Source organism: Heterodontus francisci, chromosome 3 (genome assembly GCF_036365525.1).
Source record: "Heterodontus francisci isolate sHetFra1 chromosome 3, sHetFra1.hap1, whole genome shotgun sequence".
NCBI classification, from domain to species: Eukaryota; Metazoa; Chordata; class Chondrichthyes; order Heterodontiformes; family Heterodontidae; genus Heterodontus; species Heterodontus francisci.
The window spans coordinates 202,014,931-202,039,374 of NC_090373.1; the positions used below are offsets into that span (position 1 = coordinate 202,014,931).

Genomic DNA, 24,444 nt, shown 5'->3' on the forward strand with positions numbered 1-24,444 from the left:
GATCCCTGTGGAACACCACTGGTCACACGTCTCCATTTTGAGAAATTCCTTTCCACTGCTACTCTCTGTCTCCTGTTGCCCAGCCAGTTCTTTATCCATCTAGCTAGTACACCTTGGACCCCATGCGCCTTCACTTTCTCCATCAGCCTACCATGGGGAACCTTATCAAACGCCTTACTGAAGTCCATGTATACGACATCGACAGCCCTTCCCTCATCAATCAACTTTCTCACTTCCTCAAAGAATTCTATTACGTTGGTAAGACATGACCTTCCCTGCACAAAACCATGTTGCCTATCACTGATAAGCCCATTTTCTTCCAGATGGGAATAGATCCTATCCCTCAGTATCTTCTCCAGCAGCTTCCCTACCACTGACGTCTGGCTCACCGGTCTACAATTACCTGGATTATCCCTGCTACCCTTCTTAAACAAGGGGACAACATTAGCAATTCTCCAGTCCTCCGGGACCTCACCCGTGTTTAAGGACGCGTTTATTCCGACTCTTTGTTTCCTGTCTGCGAACCAGTTCTTTATCCATGTCAGTACTTTACCCCCAATCCCATGTACTTTAATTTTGCACACTAATCTCTTACGTGGGACCTTATTGAAAGCCTTCTGAAAGTCCAAATACACCTCACCCACTGGTTCTCCCTTATCTATTCTACTAGTTACATCCTCAAAAAATTCCGGTACATTTGTCAAGCATGATTTCCCTTTTGTAAATCCATATTGACTTTGTCCAATCCTGTCATTGTTTTCCAAGTGCTCTGCTATAACATCTTTTATAATGGACACTAGCATTTTCCCCACTACTGATGTAAGGCTAACCATCTATAATTCCCTGTTTTCTCGCTACCTCCTTTTTTTAAATAGTGGAGTTACATTAGCTACCCTCCAATCCATTGGAACTGTTCCAGAGTCTATAGAATTTTGAAAAATGACTAGCAATGCATCTACTATTTCTAGGGCCCCTTCCTTACGTTCTCTGGGATGTACAGTATCAGGCCCTGGGGATTTATCGGCCTTTAATCCCATCAATTTCCCTAACACAATTTCCCTATTAATACTGATTTCATACAGTTCCTCCTTCTCACTACACCCTATGTTCCCCAACATTTCTGGGAAGACCTGTGCTCCAGAACTTGCTGTGCTCCAAGCCAAGCAGTTCCAGTACAGCTGCAACACTGGCATCTACCTTGCAATGGGGAAAATTGCCCAGGTATGTCCTGGACACAAAAAGCAGGACAAGTCCAACCTGGCCAATTACCGCCCCATCAGCCTACTCTCAATCATCAGGAAAGTGATGGAAGGTGCCATCAAGCAGCACTTGCTTAGCAATAACCTGCTCAGTGACGCTCAGTTTGGGTTCCGCCAGGGCCACTCAGCTCCTGACCTCATTACAGCCTTGGTACAAACATGGACAAAAGAGCTGCACTCCAGAGGTGAGGTGAGAGTGACTGCCCTTGACATCAAGGCAGCATTTGACCGAGTATGGCATCAAGGAGCCCTAGCAAAACTGGAATCAATGGGAATCAGGGGAATACCCTCCGCTGGCTGGAGTCATAGCTAGCGCAAAGGAAGATGGTTGTGGTTGTTGGAGGTCAATCATCTGAACTCCAGGACTTCACTGCAGGAGTTCCTCAGGGTAGTGTCCTCGGCCCAGCCGTCTTCTGCTGCTTCATCAATGACTTTCCTTCAGTCATATGGTCAGAAGTGGGGATGTTCGCTGATGATTGCACAATGTTCAGCACCATTCGTGACTCCTCAGATACTGAAGCAGTCCGTGTAGAAATGCAGCAAGACTTGGACAATATCCAGGCTTGGGCTGATAAGTGGCAAGTAACATTCGCGCCACACAAGTGCCAGGCAATGACCATCTCCAACAAGAGAGAATCTGACCATCTCCCCTTGACATTCAATGGCATTAACATCGCTGAATCCCCCATTATCTATGGGTGGCGCAGTGGTTAGCACCCCAGCCTCACAGCTCCAGTGACCCAGGTTCAATTCTGGGTACTGCCTGTGCGGAGTTTGCAAGTTCTCCCTGTGACCGCGTGGGTTTTCGCCGGGTGCTCCGGTTTCCTCCCACAGCCAAAGACTTGCAGGTTGATAGGTAAATTGGCCATTATAAATTGCCCCTAGTATAGGTAGGTGGTAGGGGAATTGAGGAAAGGTGGGGATGTGGCAGGAATATGGGATTAATGTAGGATTAGTATAAATGGGTGGTTGATGGTCGGCACAGATTCGGTGGGCTGAAGGGCCTGTTTCTAAATAAAATAAAAAAATAAAATATCAACATCCTCGGAGCTACCAATGACCAGAAACTGAACTGGAGTAGATATATAAATACCGTGGCTACAAGAGTAGGTCAGAGGCTAGGAATCCTGAGGCGAGTAACTCATCTCTTGACTCCCCAAAACCTGTCCACCATCGACAAGGCACAAGTCAGGAGTGTGAAGGAATACTCTCCACTTGCCTGGATGGGTGCAGCTCCAACAACACTCAAGAAGCTCGACACCATCCAGGACAAAGCAGCCCACTTGATTGACAACCCATCTACAAACATTCACTCCCTCCACCACCGACGCACAGTGGCAGTAGTGTGTACCATCTAGAAGATGCACTGTAGCAATGCACCAAGGCTCCTTAGACAGCACCTTCCAAACCCGCGGCCTCTACCAACTAGGACAAGGGCAGCAAATGCATGGGAACATCACCACCTGCAAGTTCCCCTCCAAGTCACACACCATCATGACTTGGAACTATATCGCCGTTCCTTCACTGTTGCTGGGTCAAAATCTTGGAACTCCTTTCCTCACAGCACTGTGGGTGTACCTACCCCACATGGACAGCAGCGGTTCAAGAAGGCAGCTCACCACCACCTTCTCAAAGGCAATTAGTGATGGGCAATAAATGCTGGCCTGGCCAGTGACGCCCATATCCCATGAACGAATTTAAAAAAAAATCCACTTTCAGCTAACTGACTCCGACAGCTACCTTGACTACATTTCTTCCCGCCCTCTTCCTGGAGGATTCTATTCCATTCTTGCAGTTTCTCCTCCTCGGTCACATCTGTTCTGATGACGAATCTTTATAAAACACTGGTTTGGCCTCAACCGGGAATTATGTCCAATTCTGGGCACTGCACAATAGGGAGGATATTGAAGGCTTTACAGAGTGTGCAGAAAAGATTTATAAGAATGGTTCCTGAGATGAAAACCTAAGAACATAAGAAATAAGCAGGAGTAGGTCATTCAGCCCTTTGAGCCTGCTCCTCCATTCAATGAGATCATGGCTGATCTTCTACATCAACACCATTTTCCTGCATTATCCCTGTCACTCTATGTTTTTAATATGTAGAAATCTATCGATTTCAGTCTTGAACATACTCAATGACTGAGCCTCCACAGCCCTCTGGGGCAGAGAATTCCAATGATTCAGCACCCTCTGAGTGAAGACATTCCTCCTCATCTCAGTCCTAAATGGCCTGCCCCTTATTTTGAGACTGTGTCCACTGGTTCTGGACTCCCCAACTGGGGGAAACATCCTTCCTGCAGCAACTCTTTCGAGCCCTGTAAGAATTTTGTATGTTTGAATGAGATTACCTCTCATTCTTCTGAACTCCAGAGTATAAAGGCCCAGTCTATTTAATCTTCCCTCATGGGACAATCCCTCCATTCCAGGAATTAGTTTGGTGAACCTTTGTTGCAATTCCTCTATGGAAAGTATATCTTTCCTCAGTTAAGGAGACCAAAACTGTACACAATTTTCCCAAGGCTCTATATAACTGCAGTAAGACATCTTTATTCCTATACGCAAATCCTCTTGTCATGAATGGCAATATACCATTTGCCTTCTTAATTGCTTGCTGTACCTGTATGTTAGCTTTCAGCGACTCTTGAACAAGGACACTTAAGTCCCTTTGAAATTTGACACTTCCCAGCCTCTTACAATTTAAGAAATGCTCTGTAATTTCTGTTTTTCCTACCAAAGCGGATAACCTCACATTTCTCCATATTGTATTCCATCTGCCAAATTTTTGACCGCTCGCTTAGTCTCTCCTTGAAGCGTCTTTGATTCCTCCTCACAACTCACACTTCCACCTAGTTTTGTGTCATCTGCAAACTTGGAAATATTACATTTAATCCCCACATTCAAATCATTGCTATAGATTGTGAATAGCTGGGGCCCAAGCACCGATCCTTGAGGTACCCCATTAGTCATAGCCTGCCAATCCAAAAATGACCCATTTATTTCTACTCTGTTTTCTGTCCATTAACCAGTTCTCAAACTATACAAGTATATTCTCCCCAATCCCATGTATTCTAATTTTGTTCACCAACCTCTTGTGCTTTCTGAAAATCTAAATATACCACATCTACCAGTTTCCCCTTATCTATTCTGCTAGTTACATCCTCAAAAAATTCCAATAGGTTTGTTAAACACAATTTCCCTTTCATAAATCCATGTTGACTCTGCCCAGTCCTACCATTATTTTCTAAGTGTCCTGTATCACATTCCTTATTATAAATTTCCCTAAGACTGATGTTGGACTAACAGGTCTGTGGTTCCCTGTTTTCTCTCTCCCTCCTTTCCTAAATAGTGGGGTCACATTTGCCATCTTCCAACCTGCAGGAATCATTCCAGAATCAATAGAATTTTGAAAGATGACCACCAATGCATCTACTATCTCTACAGCCACTTTTGAACACCCTGGGATGTAGATCATCAGGATTTATCTACATTAAGTCCCATTAATTTCACTATTACTATTTGTTATTAATATTAATAGCTTGCAGATCGTCATTTACACTTGATTCTCCATTATTTCTGGGAGATTTTTAGTATTTTCCTCCATGAAAACAGACACCAACTATTTGTTTAGTTTCTCTGACATTTTCTTATTCCCCATTATAAATTCTCCTGACTCCGCCTGTAGTGGACCCAGATTTGTCTTCACTAATCTTTTCCTTTTTACGTAGCTATATCAGCATTTACAGTCAATTTTTATGTTTCTCACTAGTTTACTCCCAAATTTTCCCTTTCGTAATCTTTTTCTCAGTCCACCTTTGCAGAATTCTGAAATGCTCCCAATCCTTTTCACTTTTTTGGGCAACTTTATGAGTTACTTGGATAAGACTGGAGAGGCTGAGGTTGTTCTCCTTAGAGAAGGTTGAGAGGGGATTTGACAGAGGTGTTCAAAACCATGATGTGGAGAAGGCAGAGTAGATAGAGAAAAAGGAGTTAAGGATTGTATAAAATTAAAAGAAAAGGCCTAAAAAGTTGTCAGAAATAGTAACAAACCTGAGGATTGGGAGGATTTTAGAATACAGCAAAGGGGGCCAAGAAACTGATAAGGAAAGGGCGAATAGAATCTGAATGTAAACAAGCAAAAAACCTAAAAACAGACTATAAAAGCTTCTCTAGGTACATGAAAAGGAAATATTTGGCTAAGACAAATGTGAGTCCATTACAGGCAGAGTCAGGAGAATTTACAAAGGGGAATACAGAAATGGCAGACAAGTTAAATGATTACTTTGTGTCTGTCTTCACTGAGGAAGATACAAGAAATCTCCAGAATTAGAGATCCAAGGAACTAGGGAGAATAAGGAGTGAAGGAAATTAGTATTAGTAAGAAGATTGTATTGGAGAAATTAATGGGGCCGAAAGTTGATAAGTCAGAAGGCTTTTGATAAAGTTCCCCACAGGAGGTTAGTTCGCAAAATTAAAGCACATGGGATTAGAGGTAATATACTGGCATGGATTAAGGATTGGTTAACAGGCAGAAAACAGAGAGTAGGAAAAAATGGGTCATTCTCGCATTGGCAGGCTGTGACTAGTGGGGTACCACAAGGATCAGTACTTGGGCTCCAGCTGTTCATAATATATATCAATGATTTGGATGAGGGGACCAAAGTCAATATTTCCAAGTTTACAGATGACACAAAACTAGGTGGGAATGTGTATTGTGCGTACAGTAAAAGGAGAAGTTGGTCAATGTGAGAACAAGTTACGCCAGGTACAAGAAGGTGGTGGTGGGTGAGGACTGGTTGGACCTCTGGCTGGGGCAAGAGGTGTAGATGGATTGGTTATCTTGGGAAGGAGGTAGAAGTGGGCAGTGAGGAGTTGGGACACTATGAGGTTGGAGACGTGCAGGGAAGATAAGATCAGTGACAGGCTGGGAAATGACAGCTTCAGGTTCAGTGGTGGGCATATGGTCCAAAGGGAGGTAGGATGAGGTGTCAGAGAGTTGAGGTTCAGCCTCTGTTTGGTAAAGGTCGATTCATCAAACATCAGCAGGTTTAATGTCAATATTGGACCTGAAAAAACAGGGTGCTGCAAGTTCAGAGGGAGGTAGATTAGAGTGAATTCATACAGCTGAAGTCACATCGATAGTCCTCAATTAAAAGATCTAGAGAGAGTAAGAGGCCAGATAGAGTTCCAGGTGAATCGAGAATTCTGAGGACAGATGAAAGGATCGGCAGTACGGTGCTAAGATTGTTGACCAAAGAAGCCAAAGAAGTGGTCTCAGAGGCAAAGGTGATGGAAGAACATCTACACACTGAAACAATGTAATGCATCAGGGAGGGGGAAAGCTACCTGGACACTTTGCTCCAAAAGGCAGTCACACCCCTTAGGATAGTACCTTCTGATTTGGTCAGTGGCCAGGGACAGGAGAGTGTGAGTGTGACTGTGAGTGAGGTACGTATGGGGATTGGGATGGCAGAATTGAAGGAGCCTCAGTTCTTGCAATTGTCCAACAGGTTTAAAGTTCTTTCAGCTTGGATGGATGAGAATGGGGACTGCAAGGGTAGATCAATGAACTGATCATGGCACCACGGTACAGGAAGTCATTTAGATAGCCATGGTAGATAGATTCTTGATAAGCAAGGGGGTGAAAGGTTATTGGGGGCAGGTAGGAATGTGGAGTTGAGGTTACAATAATTTTAGTTTAAACCCTCCCCAATCACTCTAGCAAATACTCCCCCTCGACATCAGTCCCCATCCTCCCCAGGTGTAACCCGTCCAGTTTGTATTGGTCCCACCTCCCTCAGAACTGGTCCCAATGTCCCAGGAACCTAAAATCCTCCCCCTCACACCATCTCTTCAGCCACGTATTCATCTGATATTTCCTGCTATTTCTACTCTGACTAGCACGTGGCATTGATAGTGATCCTGAGATCACTACCTTTGGGGTCCTACTTTTCAACTTACTTCCTCACTCCCTATATTCTGCTTTTATGACCGCATCCTTTTTTTACCTACGTCGTTTGCACTAAAGTGTACCACGGCCACTGGCTGTTCACCCTTCCCCTTCAGAATGTCCTGAAACCGTTCTAAGACATCCTTGACCCTAGCGTCAGGGAGGCAACATACCATCCTGGAGTCTCTTTTGCAGCCACAGAAACGCCTATCGATTCCCCTTACAATTGAATCCCCTTTAACTATTGCATTCCCAAATTTTTTACTCATCCCCTGTGCAGCAGAGCCAACTGTGGTGCAACGAATTGGGCTGGTGCTGCTTTCCCCTGAGAGGCTATTCCCCCCAACAGTATCCATAGCAGTATATCTGTTCTGCAGGGGAACAACCACAGGAGATTCCTGCACTGCCTGCCTAGTCCTCTTGCTCTGCCTGTGGTCACCCATTCCCTTCCTGCCTGTGGGGTCTGAGCCTGCGGTGTGACCACCTCTCTATACGTGCTATCCACGATACTCTCCACCTCGTGGATGCTCCACAGTGTCCCCAGCTGCTGCTCCAGCTCCGAAACCCGGGCTTTTGTCAGAAGGGATAGCGAGAGACAATACAGACTTAGTTCCAAAGAGTGTGCAGGGCAAGAGGGACCTGGGGGTTCATGAGCATAGATCTTTAAAGCTGGTAGGACATACTGAGAGAGTAGTTAGCAAGCGTGTGGGAGCTTGGACATCATAAATAGAGGTATTGAATACAAAAGCAGAGAAGTTTTGCAGAGCCTTTATAAAGCTCTGGTGAGGCCATATCGAGAGTATTGTGTCCAGTTATTGTCACCACACTCTAGGAAGGATGTGAGTGTCCTTGAGAGGGTGCAGCGGAGATTGATCACACTGATTCCAGAGATGAGGGATCTGAGCTACAAGGTTAGGTTGGAGAAGCTGGGGTTGTTCTCCTTGGTACAAAGGAGGTTTAGGGGAGATTTGATAGTGGTGTACAAGATTATGACAGGTTTCAATAAAGTAGACAAAGAAAAGATGTTTCCATTAGCTTATGGTACAAGATCGGGGACACAGATTTAAGATTTTGGTCAAGAGCTGCGGTGGGGGGCGGGGGGGTGGAATGTGAGGAAGAACATTTTTACACAGCAATTGGTAATGACCTGGAACATGCCAGCTATGAGGGTGGTGGAAGCGAAGACAATCAATGATGTCAGATGGAAATTGGATAGGCACTTGAGGAAAATAAACTTGCAGGACTATAGGGATAGAAAGGGGGAATGGGACTGACTGGATTGCTCTACAGAGAGATGGCATGAATTTGATTGGCCGAATGATCTCCTTCTGTGGTGTAATAACTTTATGAAATCCTGAAATATGTTTGTTTTCATTTGGTCAAACTTACTTTAGTCAGGTCCCACTGAAAAATAAGGGAGTAGGATTTCCAGTTGTATGTATGTGAGTTCATAAATAGAGAAATAAAGATGCAATGCATCTGGAGGGCATTTAATGACATCATTCTTACCTTTTGTATGGCCATTAACTCTCCTGCATAATGCTGAAGAATACGTTCAATTGTAATTTCAATTTCTGATTCAAGGGATGGTATATTCAAATGCTGAAATCTAAGGCAACAAGTTTAGCACTTACGAACTGCAGTCTAATTAAAATCATAAAACTCAAATACAGTTACAAAACAATATAGTGAAAAAAATTATTCTGTTTTCTATGGAGATAATAGTCTAGAATTAAAATTTTTTAAAATTCTTTTCAAATTGAGGGTGATAATGTTCGCATAAAGAACAACAATCTGCATTACAATCTACAATAACATTTATCATTTTGGGATCATAATCTATTTAGCTCCTCCCCTTAATCCTCATGTCATCATCGTTTGGTAAATTCACTGATTTTGCGCTTCCACCAGGGAGAAACATGTGATAGGAACATGGTAATAAAATCAATGCTTTTGTTGTGCCGACTCATCCTACTGGTGGAAATGGAGCGGGCATGTTAAATTGCTTCAGAGTACTTATTGTTCCATTTCTTCCAATTTCTGTTTCAGCCACCCATTTATTTTATTCAGCTCAGGCACCTGCTGGAGAGGCAGGGGCCTCATGAATAAGTGGAAATTGTGTTTTTATGATATCACCAAGATCTGGCGTAGTTTTAAAACAAAACTGTCGAAGACAAACATAGTGTTCGAGTCACTAGTAAAAGCTAGCAATTTTTGGTCTCTCAGCATTGGAAGCATTTTACTCACCTGCAGGTAATTGTATGATAAGGATATGTGAGCCGTTGTATGTTGCAATTAATAAGAGAGTTTCTTGCTTTCAGATTGCTTATTTCTATGAGTATTTTGCCTTAGATTTTAGATTAGAGATACAGCACTGAAACAGGCCCTTCGGCCCACCGAGTCTGTGCCGACCATCAACCACCCATTTATACTAATCCTACACTAATCCCATATTCGTACCAAACATCCCCACCTGCCCCTGTATTTCCCTACCACCTACCTATACTAGTGACAATTTATAATGGCCAATTTACCTACCAACCTGCAAGTCTTTTGGCTTGTGGGAGGAAACCGGAGCACCCGGAGAAAACCCACGCAGACACAGGGAGAACTTGCAAACTCCACACAGGCAGTACCCAGAATCGAACCCGGGTCCCTGGAGCTGTGAGGCTGCGGTGCTAACCACTGCGCCACTGTGCCGCCCTGAAAGGTAGGGAGCGACTGCGCCTCCGCCCTTTATTTGACCCCCAGCCGGTTGGGGATGCTGTCCCCTTTAAGAGACAAGAACCCGCCCCAAGAGCTGCGGGCCAATCAGAGGGCCATCAGCTCAGCTGTACCAGTGATGTCATCAATAATATAATACCGTTTAGGATAATAATTCAGAAGGGCATAGCATGATAAAGATAGGGTGATATAGATTGGAGAAAAGCTGACTTTGAGGGGCTGAGAACAGAAATTGGGAAAAAAAATGGACAACAATGTTGGCAAACATTGATGAAAACAACAATGGAAGACATTTAAAGCGTTGTTCAACAGCGCCCAATAAAAATATATTCTGCTCAAGAAGAAGAGCAAACTAAACACTAATGAGGCATCATGGCCGGGATTTAACCCTTGGTGGACGGGAGCTGTTTATACCTGGCCTGGGGATTCGACCCGTATTTTGCGGGTCCCCGGCCTTTAATTGTTCTGAGGCAGGACTTCCACCCGCTTGAAGCAGGAAATCCCACCTCATTGAGCTAATCAGCGGGCCAGCAGCTCTCTGTCCGAGCTGCAGCACCGGGAGCAGGGGCCACTGCTGGGACTGCAGCCCAGCCTGCAGAAGAAGATGTCGGGGAGCCCCGGACCTAAGGTAAGTTTTTGTTGCCTCATCGGGATGATCGGTCAGGCCCCATCGAGGCAAGGGTAGTCGATGGGGGGACAGCGGGCGTGTTGGGGGTGGTTGGGGCAGTGGGGCTATCAGGCATAGGGTGCCTGATCAGGAGCGCCCCCCACCATTCCCCCCACCAAGGCCGTCAGAAAGCTGCCTGCTTTTGTCTGGTGGCTTTTCTCGGGTCTAGGAGTCCCGCTTCCCACACGTAAAATCCTTGCAGGGGCGAGCAAAGGCCTTTAAGTGGCCAATTAAGGGCCTTGATTGGCCTGGGGCGGGTGGGCCGTTTTTCGTCGCCGTTGTCCTGTGTAGTGGCGGCGGGGGGGGGTGGGTGGTGTGCGGGTCGGGAAGAGCCTCCTGCTCCATTTTATGCCAACCCCTCCTCCCCCCCGCACCCCCACCCTGCCCTTCAGGGGGACATAAAATTCAACCCCATGGATGAATAAAGGCATAAGGAAAAAACTGAGTGTAAGTAAAGGGTCATACACTAAGTACACGGACAGCAGAGGAGAGCAAGACAAGGGAGAATAGAAAGAGACTAGGAGGAAAGTAAAAAAAAATCAGATAGGCAACAAGCAACCATGAAATTAACTTATCAAGGAGCATAAAACAATATTTTATAGACATATAAAGACAAAAAGGTAGGATAGTGCTACTTTTTTGCCTCCAGTACTAGCAGTGTTTCATGTAAGCTTGAAGCAGTGTTTAAAATTTTGTCCAGTCTTTAAGTGCTTAGTGCAAATTGCTGTGTAGAAAAAGAAAGAAAACTTAAAACAAACTAAAAACTAGATACAAATAATATAAATGATCTAGACAATGGTAAACCTGAACAGTTTGTGTAAGTCAACTGCAGAATGTGGAGCTTGTAAACAGCAAGACTATCCTGAGCAAACACATCTGCATTAGACTCCTCCATCTTGAACCTCTCCGGCTCAGAGTCATTGAGAAATGTGGAGATACTCTGACACATCAGGGAGAGAAAGAGTATCTGGATAGTTTATTCCAGACCTCAGTCACGCCACGTAGGGTGGAGCAGGATCAGAATAGGGTTGGTATGAACAACAGTTGCATAGTATCAGAGTTAGGGAAACCCAGGTGAGTGGAGAACGAGGATCTACAGAAACTGATCTTATCCACATTTTCTACCTGTGAGGATAAGCATAAAGACTATCTGAAGGACAGCCACACTGCTGACCATAGCACCTTGGAGCAGTAGGCTGCCCAAAGGGAAGAGGAGGAGGGAGGGAAGCATAATGTGGTTGTTGTCGGGTATTCCATAATTAGGCAGACAGATAACATCCTTTGTAAACAGGATCAAGAGTCCCACGTAGTATGTTGCCTATCTGGTACCTGAGTGAGGGGCATCTCAAACTGGTTTGGAAGGGTATTGCAGAGGGAGAAGGAGGAGCCAGTCATTATAATCCATGGTGGAACCGAAAACTTAGGAACGAGTAGGAAAGAGATCTTGATTGGAGAGCATAAGGAAATAGTAGTTAAATTAAAGAACAGGAGCTGAAGGGTTATAATGTCTGGATTGCAACTCCAAGCCATGTGTAAATTGGCATCAGGACAAACAACTAAGGGAGGTGAACACAAGGCTCAAGGAGTAATGAAAGGAGTTCCATTTCATGGGACACTGGCAACAGTATTAGGGCAGAAAAGAACTGTATCTTTGGTATGGCTTCCACCTGAACCGCCCTTGCCAGCGATACTCAAGAACAAATTTTTAAAAAAGGACAGGCACCAGGGTCCTAGCAGAAAAGATCAATAGGGCAGTCATAAGGTCTTTAAATTAGTAAATGGAGGAGAGAGCTCAGGTAAAAAAGGTAGTGCGAGTATGAAAACAAACAAAAGGGAAGAGAGCAGAGTAACATTCAGAAATTGTTCTTTAGCACTACAGGTAAAGAAAAAAAAACTAAAAAATGCAAAGTAAGTAAACCAGAAGAGAGAAATAAGAATTGTGTGAGTAAAGCATTAGGGCAGAGGACTGGTGAGAGTTTGTGGCCCAATAAGCATTCTTTATACAAACTCATAATGTATAAGAAACAAATTAAATGAATTGCAGGTACAAATTCAACTTGGAAGGTATGACATGGTAGTCATTACTGCAACATGGCTGCAAGAAGTTCAGGACTGGGAACAAAATATACCAGGTACAGGAAAGATAGGGAAAAGGGTAGAGGGGGAGGAGTAGCCTTGGTGATTAAAAATGAAATCACTTCAATGATAAGACAGGTAGGCAGTAGACACTTTATGGATGGAATTAAGAAATAGTAAAGGAATTAAGGTTGTTCTAGGAGCTATGTATTTGCCCCCGGGAGCAGCTGTGAAGTGGCAGAATGTATAAATGCAGAGATTATACAAGCATGTAACAAAGGCATAGTGGTTTTAATGTAGGATCTTAACTTTCATATAGATTGGGATATGCAGACTAGCACATGTCAGAAATGTAGTGAATGTCTTCAGTGTGCTCAGGAAAGCTTTTTTTCAAAAATAAGTCCTGTAACCAGCAAGGGGGCATACAGTATTACATTTAATAATGAGTAATGAGCCAGATTTAGTGTAGTCTCATGATGCGTGATCATTTATCTAATAGCGATCATAACATGATTGAGTTCATCGTAGTGTTTGAAAGGGAGAAAAGTGAAGCAGTTACTAAGATTCTAAATTCAGGTAAGGCTAACATCAATGCGATGAGACAGAGAAAGTCCACAGCAAACTGGGCAAAACTTTTAATGGGTAAAACAACAGAAGACCAGTAGAAGGTGTTCACAAAAGAATTCTATGTGGTACAGAACCTGCTTATACTCCTCAGCGGCAAGTGCTCTACTTGCAAATGAACCACAGCCATGGGTAAAGAGGTAAAGACAACGTAAAACTAAAAGTAAAAGCAAACAATAATTTAATAAAATTAGAAAAGATTTTCATGGAGTTAGCTATGCATTCTCACGTTTTCAAAAAATAATGAAATGCTATGCTGAATTGCAGAAAATTTGGTCCTTGCTGTTAAAGAGATGTTTTCTTTGTGAAAATGCAGGTACAAACATGATAACTTCTGCATCTGTAACCCCAGCACTTCATTTGAAAATACGTTGAGACTTCACATTTTGTTGATGAGAAAGTACTTGCTCTAAAACCTACCTCTGTAAAAGTTGTAAAGCATGCCGTGAAGAAATAATTTTAGCAAAACAGCTACTCATGAAGTCATCAAGCAAGTTCTGAAATATTCAAACAGAAAAAAAACAAGTTATAATAATATTCATTCACTAAATGTAGTCTACAAAGCATTTTACAGAGTTGTGAAAAACTGGTCCTGACACTTACAAGGAAGTGGGAAAGGAGTGGAGAACGTAGGAGAAATCCACCAAAGGAGGGATGCAGAAGTCCTGCCTAACCTTATTATATTTTTTTTCTGTTTCCTGTCTGATAGTTGGCTGAAAGTTGGGTGGCAAAACCAATGGCAGGAGGCGACAGTCATGGACCTTTGGGGAACAACCCCAGCAATTAAAATTGCGTATCAGCCATCAGTTGGGTGGGTCAGCAGCTCAGGGGTTAGCCATCAGTTTGAGCGGGTTGGCAGATTGTGAGCCAACTGTCAGTTTGGGAGCGCTTGGTAGATTGCAGGTCTGCTAACAGGTGGGGTGGTCAGCAATCGTGGGTCAGCCATCAGTTTGGGGGTGAGCTGTTGGTATATTTCAGGCAGCCATCAGTTGGGTGTGCATGGCAGATTGATTGAAAGGACAGAAAGGGTTTTGGGCTGATTGGCCGCAATTGTAGCACAGTCTGAAAAGAGGATATCATTGGCAGAAGGAAGACCAAAAATTTGCTTGAGGATGCAGATGAGCAGGAGTGCTCTCACCATCCAGAGCATGCTGCTACTGTCTTCATTTCACACTGTGGGAGTCTGATTTAAACACAATAATGAAGCATCCTGCCGAATGTTCCCATTAAAATCTAGCCATTGTGCGTGGCCAGTTTCAAGGTCCCGGTTTTGCTTCGCTGCGCAGCCGCATTATTTATCATAGAACAAATGGTACTCTGCACAAGATATGAGGTCATGTGTTGGGGGTAATATATTAGCAGAGATAAGGGATTGGCTAACTAACAGGAAACAAAGAATCAGAATAAATGGGTCATTTTTAGGTTGGCAAACTGTGACTAGTGGAGTGCCACAGGGATCAATACTGGGGCCTCAACTATTTACAATCTACATTAATGACTTGGATTAAAGGACAAAGTATATTGTAGCTACATTTGCTGACACTACAAAGATAGGTAAGGGAGCAAGCTGTGAGGAGAGCACAAAGAGAGCTTAATTTAATGGGCCCCTTGGAGACAGGCTAGGAGGCGGGGAGAATAGAATTGCGACGGAAGACGGGGGGCTGGGAGGAGTGGGGGGAGGGCCCGTCGCCTTCCAGTCACACTGCGATAATTCTGGGGTGGGAAAGACTGAAGCCAGCCTTCCTGCGCCAAGGCCAATGGAGGCCTTTAAGTGCCCAATTATTGGCCACTTAAGGTGCTCTTTCCACTGCCGCTGCAATTAAACCAGCGGCGGGAGGTGCCTCCGCCACGCGGGAGGTCACCCAGTCATATGAAGCCTTTCTGTGGGCTTGAGGTGGGGACTTGTCCGTGGGCAATCTGTGGCCCATACAGGGCTCCCACCCCTGCAGTAAATCACCCTCCCCACCACCCTCACATCCACCCTCCGCACACCCCTCGCCCGATGCCCCGCCCCAGCACCATATCCCCGGGGCCTGCCAGTCTGGCTTCAGTAACACCATCTCACTTACCTCGCCCCAGGTTCCAGCACTGAGCCTGGTCCCAGGCCTCCTACAGTACCAGCAGTACCATCAATGGCCACCGCTCCCAGTGGTACTGCTGATATGACTGAGCTGCTGGCCTTCTGATTGGCTGGTAGCTCTTGGAGGCCAGACCCCAGCCTGAGCACCGTTGAACAACACTGGAGGTGGCTCCAAAAGGCAGAGGTGGGGTTCCCCGCGCCTTTGCGGCCCGGCGTCGGGAGCCCCACCATCACTGCCAAATCCAGCCCAGAGGCTGCAAAGTGACACAGGAAGGTTAAGTGAGTGGACAAAAAATTGGCAGATGCAGTAAAATGTGGAAAAATATGAGGTCTCTCAGTTAAGAATGAGATGAGGAGAATTTTCTTCTCTCAGAAGGTCATTAATCTTTGGAATTCTCTACCCTGAGAGCAGTGGAGGGTGGATCATTGAATATATTCAGGGCTGAGCTAGAAAGATTTTTAGAAACAACCAAAAATAGCAGCAGGAGTAGGCCGTTCGGCCCTTCGAGCCTGCTCCGCCATTCAATACAATCATGGCTGATCATCCAAACTCACTAACCTGTTCCCCCTTTCTCCCCATATCCCTTGATCCCTTTAGCAATAAGAACTATATCTCACTCTTTCTTGAACATATTTAATGATTTGGTTTCAACTGCTTTCTGTGGTGGAGAATTCCACAGGTTCGCCACTCTCTGGATGAAGAAATCCCTCCTCATTTCAATCCTAAATGGCTTACTCCTTATCGTTAGACTGTGACCCCTGCTCCTGGACTCCCCCACCATCGGGAACATCGTTCCTGCCTCTAGTCTGTCCAGATCCGCTCTCATTCTTCTAAACTCTAGCAAAATACAAGGCTAACCGACCCAATCTCTCCTCATACATCAGTCCTGCCATCCCAGGAATCAGTCTGGTAAACCTTCGCTAACTCCCTCCATAGCAAGAACATCCTTCCTCAGATAAGGAGACCAAAACTGCACACAATACTCCAGATGTGGTCTCACCAAGGCCTCGTATAATTGCAGCAAGACATCCCTGCTCCTGTACTCAAACCTCTCGCTATGAAGGCCAATATACCATTTGCCTTCTTAACTGCCTGCTGCACCTGCATGCTTACTTTCAGCGACTGATGCACAAGGACACCCAGGTCTCGCTGCACCTCACCCTTTCCAAATCTATAGCCGTTCAAATAATAATCTGCCTTTCTGTTTTTGCCAGCAAAAACTTCACATTTATCAACATTATACTGCATCTGCCATGTATTTGCCCACTCAATCAACCTGTCCAAATCACACTGGTGCTTCACTGCATCCTGCTCACAGCTCACACTCCCACCCAGCTTTGTGTCATCAACAAACTTGGATATATTACATTTAATTCTCTCATCTATATCATGAATGTATATTGTGAATAGCTGGGGTCCTAGCACTGATCCCTCCGGTACCCCACTTGTCACTGCCTGCCACTCGGAAAAAGACCCGTTTATTCCTACTCTTTGAACAAAAAGAACAAGAACAAAGATAATTACAGCACAGGAACAGGCCCTTCGGCCCTCCAAGCCTGCGCCAATCCAGATCCTCTCTCTAAACATGTCGCCTATTTTCTAAGGTTCTGTATCTCTTTTCTTCCTGCCCATTCATGTATCTGTCTAGATACATCTTAAAAGACTCCATCGTGCCCGCATCTACCACCTCCGCTGGCAATGCGTTCCAGGTGCCCACCACCCTCTGCGTAAAGAACTTTCCACGCATATCCCCCCTAAACTTTTCCCCTTTCACTTTGAACTCGTGTCCTCTAGTAATTGAAACCCCCACTCTGGGAAAAAGCCTCTTGCTATCCACCCTGTCTATACCTCTCATGATTTTGTACACCTCAATCAGGTCCCCCCTCAACCTCCGTCTTTCTAATGAAAATAATCCTAATCTACTCAACCTCTCTTCATAGCTAGCGCCCTCCATACCAGGCAACATCCTGGTGAATCTCCTCTGCACCCTCTCCAAAGCATCCACATCCTTTTGATAATGTGGCAACAAGAACTGTACGCAGTATTCCAAATGTGGCCGAACCAAAGTCCTATACAACTGTAACATGACCTGCCAACTCTTGTACTCAATGCCCCGTCCGATGAAGGAAAGCATGCCGTATGCCTTCTTTACCACTCTATTGACCTGCGTTGCCAACCAGTTCTCTATCCATGTCAGTACTTTACCCCCAATCCCATGTCCTTTAATTTGGCACGCTAATCTCTTATGTGGGACCTTATCGAAAGCCTTCTGAAAGTCCAAATACACCACATCCACTGGTTCTCCCTTATCTATTCTACTAGTTACATCCTCACAAAATTCCAGTAGATTTGTCAAGCATGATTTCCCTTTCGTAAATCCATATAGACTTTGTCCGATCCTGTCATTGTTTTCCAAGTGCCCTGCTATTACAACTTTTATAATGGACTCTAGCATTTTCCCCACTACTGATGTCAGGCTAACCAGTCTATAATTCCCTGTTTACTCTCGACCTCCTTTTTTAAATAGTGGGGTTACATTAGCTGGCCTCCAATCCATTGGAACTGTTCCAGAGTCTATAGAATTTTGAAAAATGACCAGCAATGCATCTACTATTTCAAGGGCCACTTCCTTAAGTACTCTGGGATTTGGATTATCAGGCCCTGGGGATTTATCGACCTTCAATCCATTAATTACCCGAACACCATTTCCCTATTAATACTGATTTCATACAGTTCCTCCATCTCACTAGATCCTATGTTCCCCAACATTTCTGGGAGGTAATTTGTGACCTCTTTTGTGAAGACAGAACTAAAGTATGTATTTAATTGGTCTGCCATATCTTTGTTCCCCATTATAAATTCCCACCTTTCTGACTGTAAGGGAGCCACATTTGTCTTCGCTAATCTTTTTCTCTTCACATATCTATAGAAGCTTTTACAGTCAGTTTTTATGTTCTCTGCAAGCTTACTCTCATACTCTATTTTCCCCTTCTTAATCAATCCCTTTGTCCTCCTTTGCTGAATTCTAAACTGCTCCCAAACTTCAGGTTTTCTGCTTGTTCTGGCCATTTTATATTTCTCCTCCTTGGATCTAATACTATCCCTAATTTCTTTTGTAAGCCACGGTTGGGCCACCCTTCCTGTTTTATTTTTACGCCAGACAGGAATGAACAATTGTTGTAATTCATCCAAGCGCTCTTTAAATGCTAGCTGTTGCCTATCCACTGTCAACCCTTTAAGTAATGGTCCCCAATCTATCATAGCCAACTCGCGCCGCATACCTTCATAGTTTCCGTCATTTAGATTCAGGACCCTAGTCTCGGAATCAACTCTCCCACTCGCCATCTTCATGAACAATTCTATAATGTTATGGTCGCTCTTCCTCCAAGGGAACCCGCACAACAAGACTGTTAACTAATCCTTTCTCATTGCACAATACCCAGTGTAGGATGGCCTGTTCTCTAGTTGGTTCCTCAACGTATTGGTCCAAAAAACCATCACACACGCACTCCTGGAATTCCTCCTCTACAGTATTATTGCTAATTTGGTTTGCACAATCTATATGTAGATGAAAGTCATCCATAATTACAGCTGCACCTTTATTGCATGTGTCTCTAATTTCTTGTTTAATGCTATCCTCTACATCACCACTGCTGTTTGGGGGTCAACATGCACCAACATTTTCTGCCCCTTGTTGTTGCTTAGCTCCACTCATACAGATTCCACATCAGGATTCTCTGAGCTAATGCAATATTGTATTGATTTCCTCTTTTACTAACAACGCAACTCCACCTCCTTTCCCTTTTTGCCTGTCCTTCCTAAATATTGAATACCCTTGGATGTTCAGTTCCCACCCTTGGTCACCCTGCAGCCATGTCTCCGTAATCGCACCTATATCATAACCATTTACATCTATTTGCGCAGTTAATTCGCCTCCCTTATTGCGAATACTCCTTGCATTGAGACACAATGCCTTTCGGCTTGTCTTTTTCACATTCTCAGTCATATTAGCATTATTTCGCACTATGGCCCTATTTGTTTCTTGCCTTTGATTTCTATGCCTTCCACTTTTGCCCTTTTGTTTCCTGTCTTTTCATTCTATCCTTGTTTTCTCCTCCTCAGTCTCCCCGCTCAGGTTTCCATCCTCCTGCCATTCTAGTTTAAATCCGTCCCAACAGCACTGGCAAATGCCCCCAGGAGGAGATTGGTTCTGGTCCTGGCTGGGTGTAACCCATACCTCTTGTACAGGTCCCACCTTCCCCAGAACTGGTCCCAATGTCCCAGGAATCTAAATCCCTCCCTCCTGCACCGTTTCTCCAGCCACGCATTCATCTGGTCTATTCTCTTGTTTCTATACTCACTAATATGTGGTACAGGAAGTAATCCTGAGATTACTACCTTTGAGGTCCTGCTTTTTAATTTAGCTCCTAACTTCTTAAGTTCATCTTGCAGGACCTCATCCCTTTTTCTACCTATGTCATTGGTACCGAAATGCACCACGACCACTGGCTGTTCATCCGCCCCCTTCAGAATGTCCTGTCGCCGCTCCAAGATATCCTTGACCCTCTCACCAGGGAGGCAACATACCATCCTGGAGTCTCGTTTGCAGCCACAGAAACGCCTGTCTGTTCCCCTTACAACTGAATCTCCTATCACTATGGCTCTCCTAGTCTTTCCCCTCCCCGCTGTGCAGCAGAGCAATCCTTGGTGCCACGAACTTGGCTGTTGCTGCTTTCCCCTGGGAGGCTTTCCCCCCCCCCCTCCAACACTATCCAAAGCGGTACATCTGTTTGAGAGGGTGATGGCCACAGGGGACTCCTGCACTACCTGCCTGCACCTACTACTCCACCTGGTGGTCACTCATCCCTTTTCTGCCTGTGCTGCCGTTACCTGCAGTGTGACCACCTCGCTAAACGTGCGATCCGCGACGTCCTCAGCATCGCGGATGTTGCACAATGAATCCACCCGCAGCTTCCTAAGGCAGGGAGCCAGTAGCTGCAGATGGATACACATACACTTCCTGCACACATGGTCGTCAGGGACACTGGAAGCATCCCCTATTTCCCACATAGCGCAGGAGGAGCATATCACAGGTGCGAGCTGTCCTGCCATGAGTTACCTTTAGATTAATTAGTTACTCCCTATAAAAAAATTCAAATTAAAGTAGGGGCCTTGTTCTACTCCAAATACTACCTACCACAATCTAAAGTTCTTAATGAATTACACTAATTTAAAAAAAAACACATTTTAGTTTTACTCACCTTATTACTTAGACGGTAGGTTTTGAGGTTTTTTCAAAAAAAACTTTCCCCTAATTTTTTGAAGCTATTTAAATGCACTAACAACTGTTACTTACCCAACCAATCACCTTGAAAATTTCCCATGACGTCACTGTAAGTTTTTTCCCTTCTTTCGAATCTCAGCGCACGCCGGCACACAGAGAGCCTGCCGCCGCTCCAGTCTCCAGGTAAGTGAAGGCCTTGAGCCCCATGCTCTCTTTTTCAGGTCCCACTCCGGATCAGCCTCCTCCCAGGTCCACTAGCCGCTGCTCCAGTCTCCAGGTAAGTGAGGGCCTCGAGCCCCCGCTCTCTTTTTCAGGTCCAGCTCCAGATCAGCCTCCTCCCAGATCCGCCAGCCGCTGCTCCGGTCTCCAGGTAAGTCTTGTTTTGATCTAGAAGGGAGTCCAGAAAGGTGCAGGCAGGAAAGTGGAGGTGAAGCCATGATCAGATCAGTCATGATCTTATTGAATAGTAGAGCAGGCTCAAGGGGCCGAATGGCCTACTTCTGCTCATATTTCTAAGTTGCATGACCGCGCAGCTTCATGGGAACATTGGTCCTACCTCTTCAAGACAGGACATTCACAAGCCAGAAAATCCACCACGATAAAAACCCTATTATTTAAGCTTTAACTCCAACTCCGTGATCTCCTCCTGCTGACAAAGGAAGTTAATATTGAGGCCACTACCTCAAATTATTTAGGAGAATTAGAGGGGAGATGAGGAAAGGAATTTTCACCCCTAGAGGGTGGTGGGGGTCTGGAACTCACTGCCTGAAACGGTGGTGGAGGCAGAAAACGTCATCTTATTTAAAAGGTACCGGGATGTGCACCTGAGGTAACTTGCAGGACAATGGACCAAGTGCTGGAAAGTTGGATTAGGCTGGGTGGCTCTTTTTCTTTTGCCCGGCGCAGTCACAATGGGCCAAGTGCCTCTTTCTGTGCCATAAAATTTCTGTGATTCATGTCATGCTGGGCCCCACCTGCCAAGAATGAGGCACATTAATTTTGTCATGAACATTGATTTTAAACTGTTCCGAAGAAGGGTCACTGACCCGAAACGTTAACTCTGCTTCTCTTTCCACAGATGCTGCCAGACCTGCTGAGTGGTTCCAGCATTTCTTATTTTTATTTCAGATTTCCAGCATCCACAGTATTTTGCTTTGATTTTAAACTGTTACTGGATGAAGAAAGGACTTGTTAAACAGATCAGCCATGGCTGGGAAATAGATTTGCATATTAAACAGACAGTGATTGGAAGGCCAAAGGACTACTCCCTGACACATTCAACCCACAATGGAGCTTGATCACCAGGTATTGTGCGTAAGAGGAGCATTCCAGAGACTGCTAAGGTGATACAATCCAACACGTGGTCAGACCAGTCAGTCACATGACCAACCTGCTTGGCAACCTGGGGTTTTCTGAATTGTACAAACAGTTTGAACTCAGACAGTGTCTGTTTGCTCCTGGACTGAGAAGATCTCTCCTGTCTGCTCCCATCTCTTTATCACAAGCTTCTTAATCCAATGAAGACATATGAACCCCAAGAGTAAAAAGTCTCCTACAGCGAACAAGGTTTAAGAAGAATACTGGGCCTTAACGAAAAGTGAGATCTACCTCCAATCAAGGACTCTACAGTGAGCTCAAAGAACCATAACAAAAAATCTTCAGAAACGGCCTCAGACCTTTCCACTTTATTTTTCTTCTGCTCCTTTCTGTCTCTATTTGCATGTGTGTATCATGTATGCATGCTAGCGTGGTCGCGTCGTGTATCCGTAGGCGTCAACCGAATTAGAGGTTAAGTTTAAGTTTAATATATTTCAACTTTTCTTCTTTAATCCTAAGAAAGTCTGTTTGTGCTGGTTTCTTTGCCTTAGAATTGGAAAGCGGTGAACAAGGATTCACTAAGCGGGAGCTAAAAACAGTGTATTTAAAAATAAAACCCTGTTACAGTAAGACCAGACGAAGGCTGAAAGAGAACATGAGACCTTTTTCTCAACTGGTCATAACAGAAATTTGGGTGCTAGCGTTTGGGATTGACCCACAGACAAAGGAGAGAAATTGGAAGTGGGAAGCCAAATTGCTCCCAATCAAAAAAGAGCAAGATTTCAATACAGGTTTTCTTGTGGTTGTGTGTGCTTGAAAACTAACATGTCTGCACCTGAAGCTAGTAGCTCCCCAAGCCAGGGTGAAGTCACTGGGGATAAGTTAAAAGCACTGTCTATGGAGAAGCTGAGAAAAATGGCTGAGCTGTGGGGGATCACTGTACCTGGCAAGGCTAGGAAGTCTGAAGTCCTAAGGCTAGAGGCCAACCATTTTTCCCTTGAATCTGAAGATGCAGAAACAGGGTTAGAAGCAGACTCCAACAGGGTAATGTTAGCAAAGATACAATTGGAACAGAGGAAACATGAATTTGAGGAAAGGGAAAGAGAGAGGCAGGAGAGGGAGAAAGAAAGAGCCTTCCAGAAGGAACGTGAAGACAAAGGGAGGCAGGAGAGAGAGAAAGAACCTTCCAGAAAGAATGCGAAGAAAGAGAGCTAAGGCGGCTTGAGTTAACTAGGGGGTGACAGAGTAACCCCAGTGAAAACATGGCCAATATGGAGCAGCATAATTCAGGGCTGGGTACAGATTTGTTAAAAATAGCTCAACTAATCCCAAAATTCAATGAGAAAGATGTGGAGCCATTTTTTGTGCCTTTTGAAATACTGGCAAGGCAGCTAAAATGGCCAGCTGGGACCTGGTCTCTTTTATTACAAAGCAAGCTAACTGGAAAAGCCCATGAGGTTTATTCCTTGTTGCCAGATGAGAGTCCATCAAATCATGAACTGACCAAAAATGCTATCCTCGGGATATATGAATTAGTTCCTGAAGCCTATGGCTGAAAATTTAGAACTCTCAAGAAGCAATCTATTCAAACCTATCTGGAGTTTGAAAGAAGTAAGCAGCTGGCTTTTGACCAGTGGCTGAGGGCTCTTAAAGGACAGCTCAGCTATGAGAATCGCAGGGAAGTAGTTCTGTTAGAGGGGTTTAAAAACTCTCTCCCACTCTCCATAAAGACCCATGTAGAGGAGCAGCAGGTCCAGAGAGCCCGGCAAGCGGCCTTTCTAACCGATGACTTGGCTTTAATTTATAAGCCAGTTTCCCAGCGGAGAAACTTTCCTGATCACCCCCACAAATCTGAAAAGGACAAAGGGCGGGAAGGTGATAGAAGCCCAAGCAGTCCTGGGACAGAAAGGGAAACAGGAGACACCGGGGCCCTCCTCTGGCCAAAAAGGAAGGTGCTGTGAGCAAGAGTGAGACCCGGAGATCTGTGTGCTTCCACTGTAATAAAGCAGGGCATTTAAAAGCTCACTGGAAACGAAAGGAAAAACCTGTAGGGTTAATCAGGGCACACCTGCTCAGTGAAGAAGTGAACCTGATGGAAAACACAGCAGAACAAGCTGTGGTTTTAACTGCAGTAAGAGTGAGACCCAGGAAGCTTACTACTGCAAGTGCAGGAAAAGTTAGCAGGACTCCTGAAGGTTATCAGGGTTTTGTGTCTGAAGGGAAAGTAACCCTATACCCCTCAAGAGGGACAAGCAAGCCCACAGTAATTCTCAGGGACACCAGGGCCACCAGATCACTTTTACTGGGAAAAGGTCTGACCTTTCCCCCAGAGAGTGCAGTGAACACCAGAATGGTGGTGAATGGTACTGGAGGGCAGTGTATGCCTGTACCTGTACACCGAGTGCACCTGTAGTGCGACCTAGTTTCGAGACCGGCGACCTTAGGGATTGTCCCTAGTTTGCCTG

The 24,444-nt window shown here is 44.9% G+C and overlaps 1 protein-coding gene across 1 annotated transcript in view; it reads right to left on the reverse strand.

The window, feature by feature from the left end:
- The window catches only part of LOC137367179 (dynein axonemal heavy chain 8-like), a 2,062,041-nt gene that overhangs the window by 1,690,397 nt on the left and 347,200 nt on the right, over nt 1–24,444 (reverse strand). Inside the window, exons 14-15 of the mRNA XM_068028615.1 lie at nt 13,718–13,794; nt 8,716–8,815 (exon numbers count right to left, since the gene is read on the reverse strand). Of these exons, the coding sequence (XP_067884716.1) occupies nt 8,716–8,815; nt 13,718–13,794 (177 nt within the window). The remainder of the gene's footprint in view (nt 1–8,715; nt 8,816–13,717; nt 13,795–24,444) is intronic.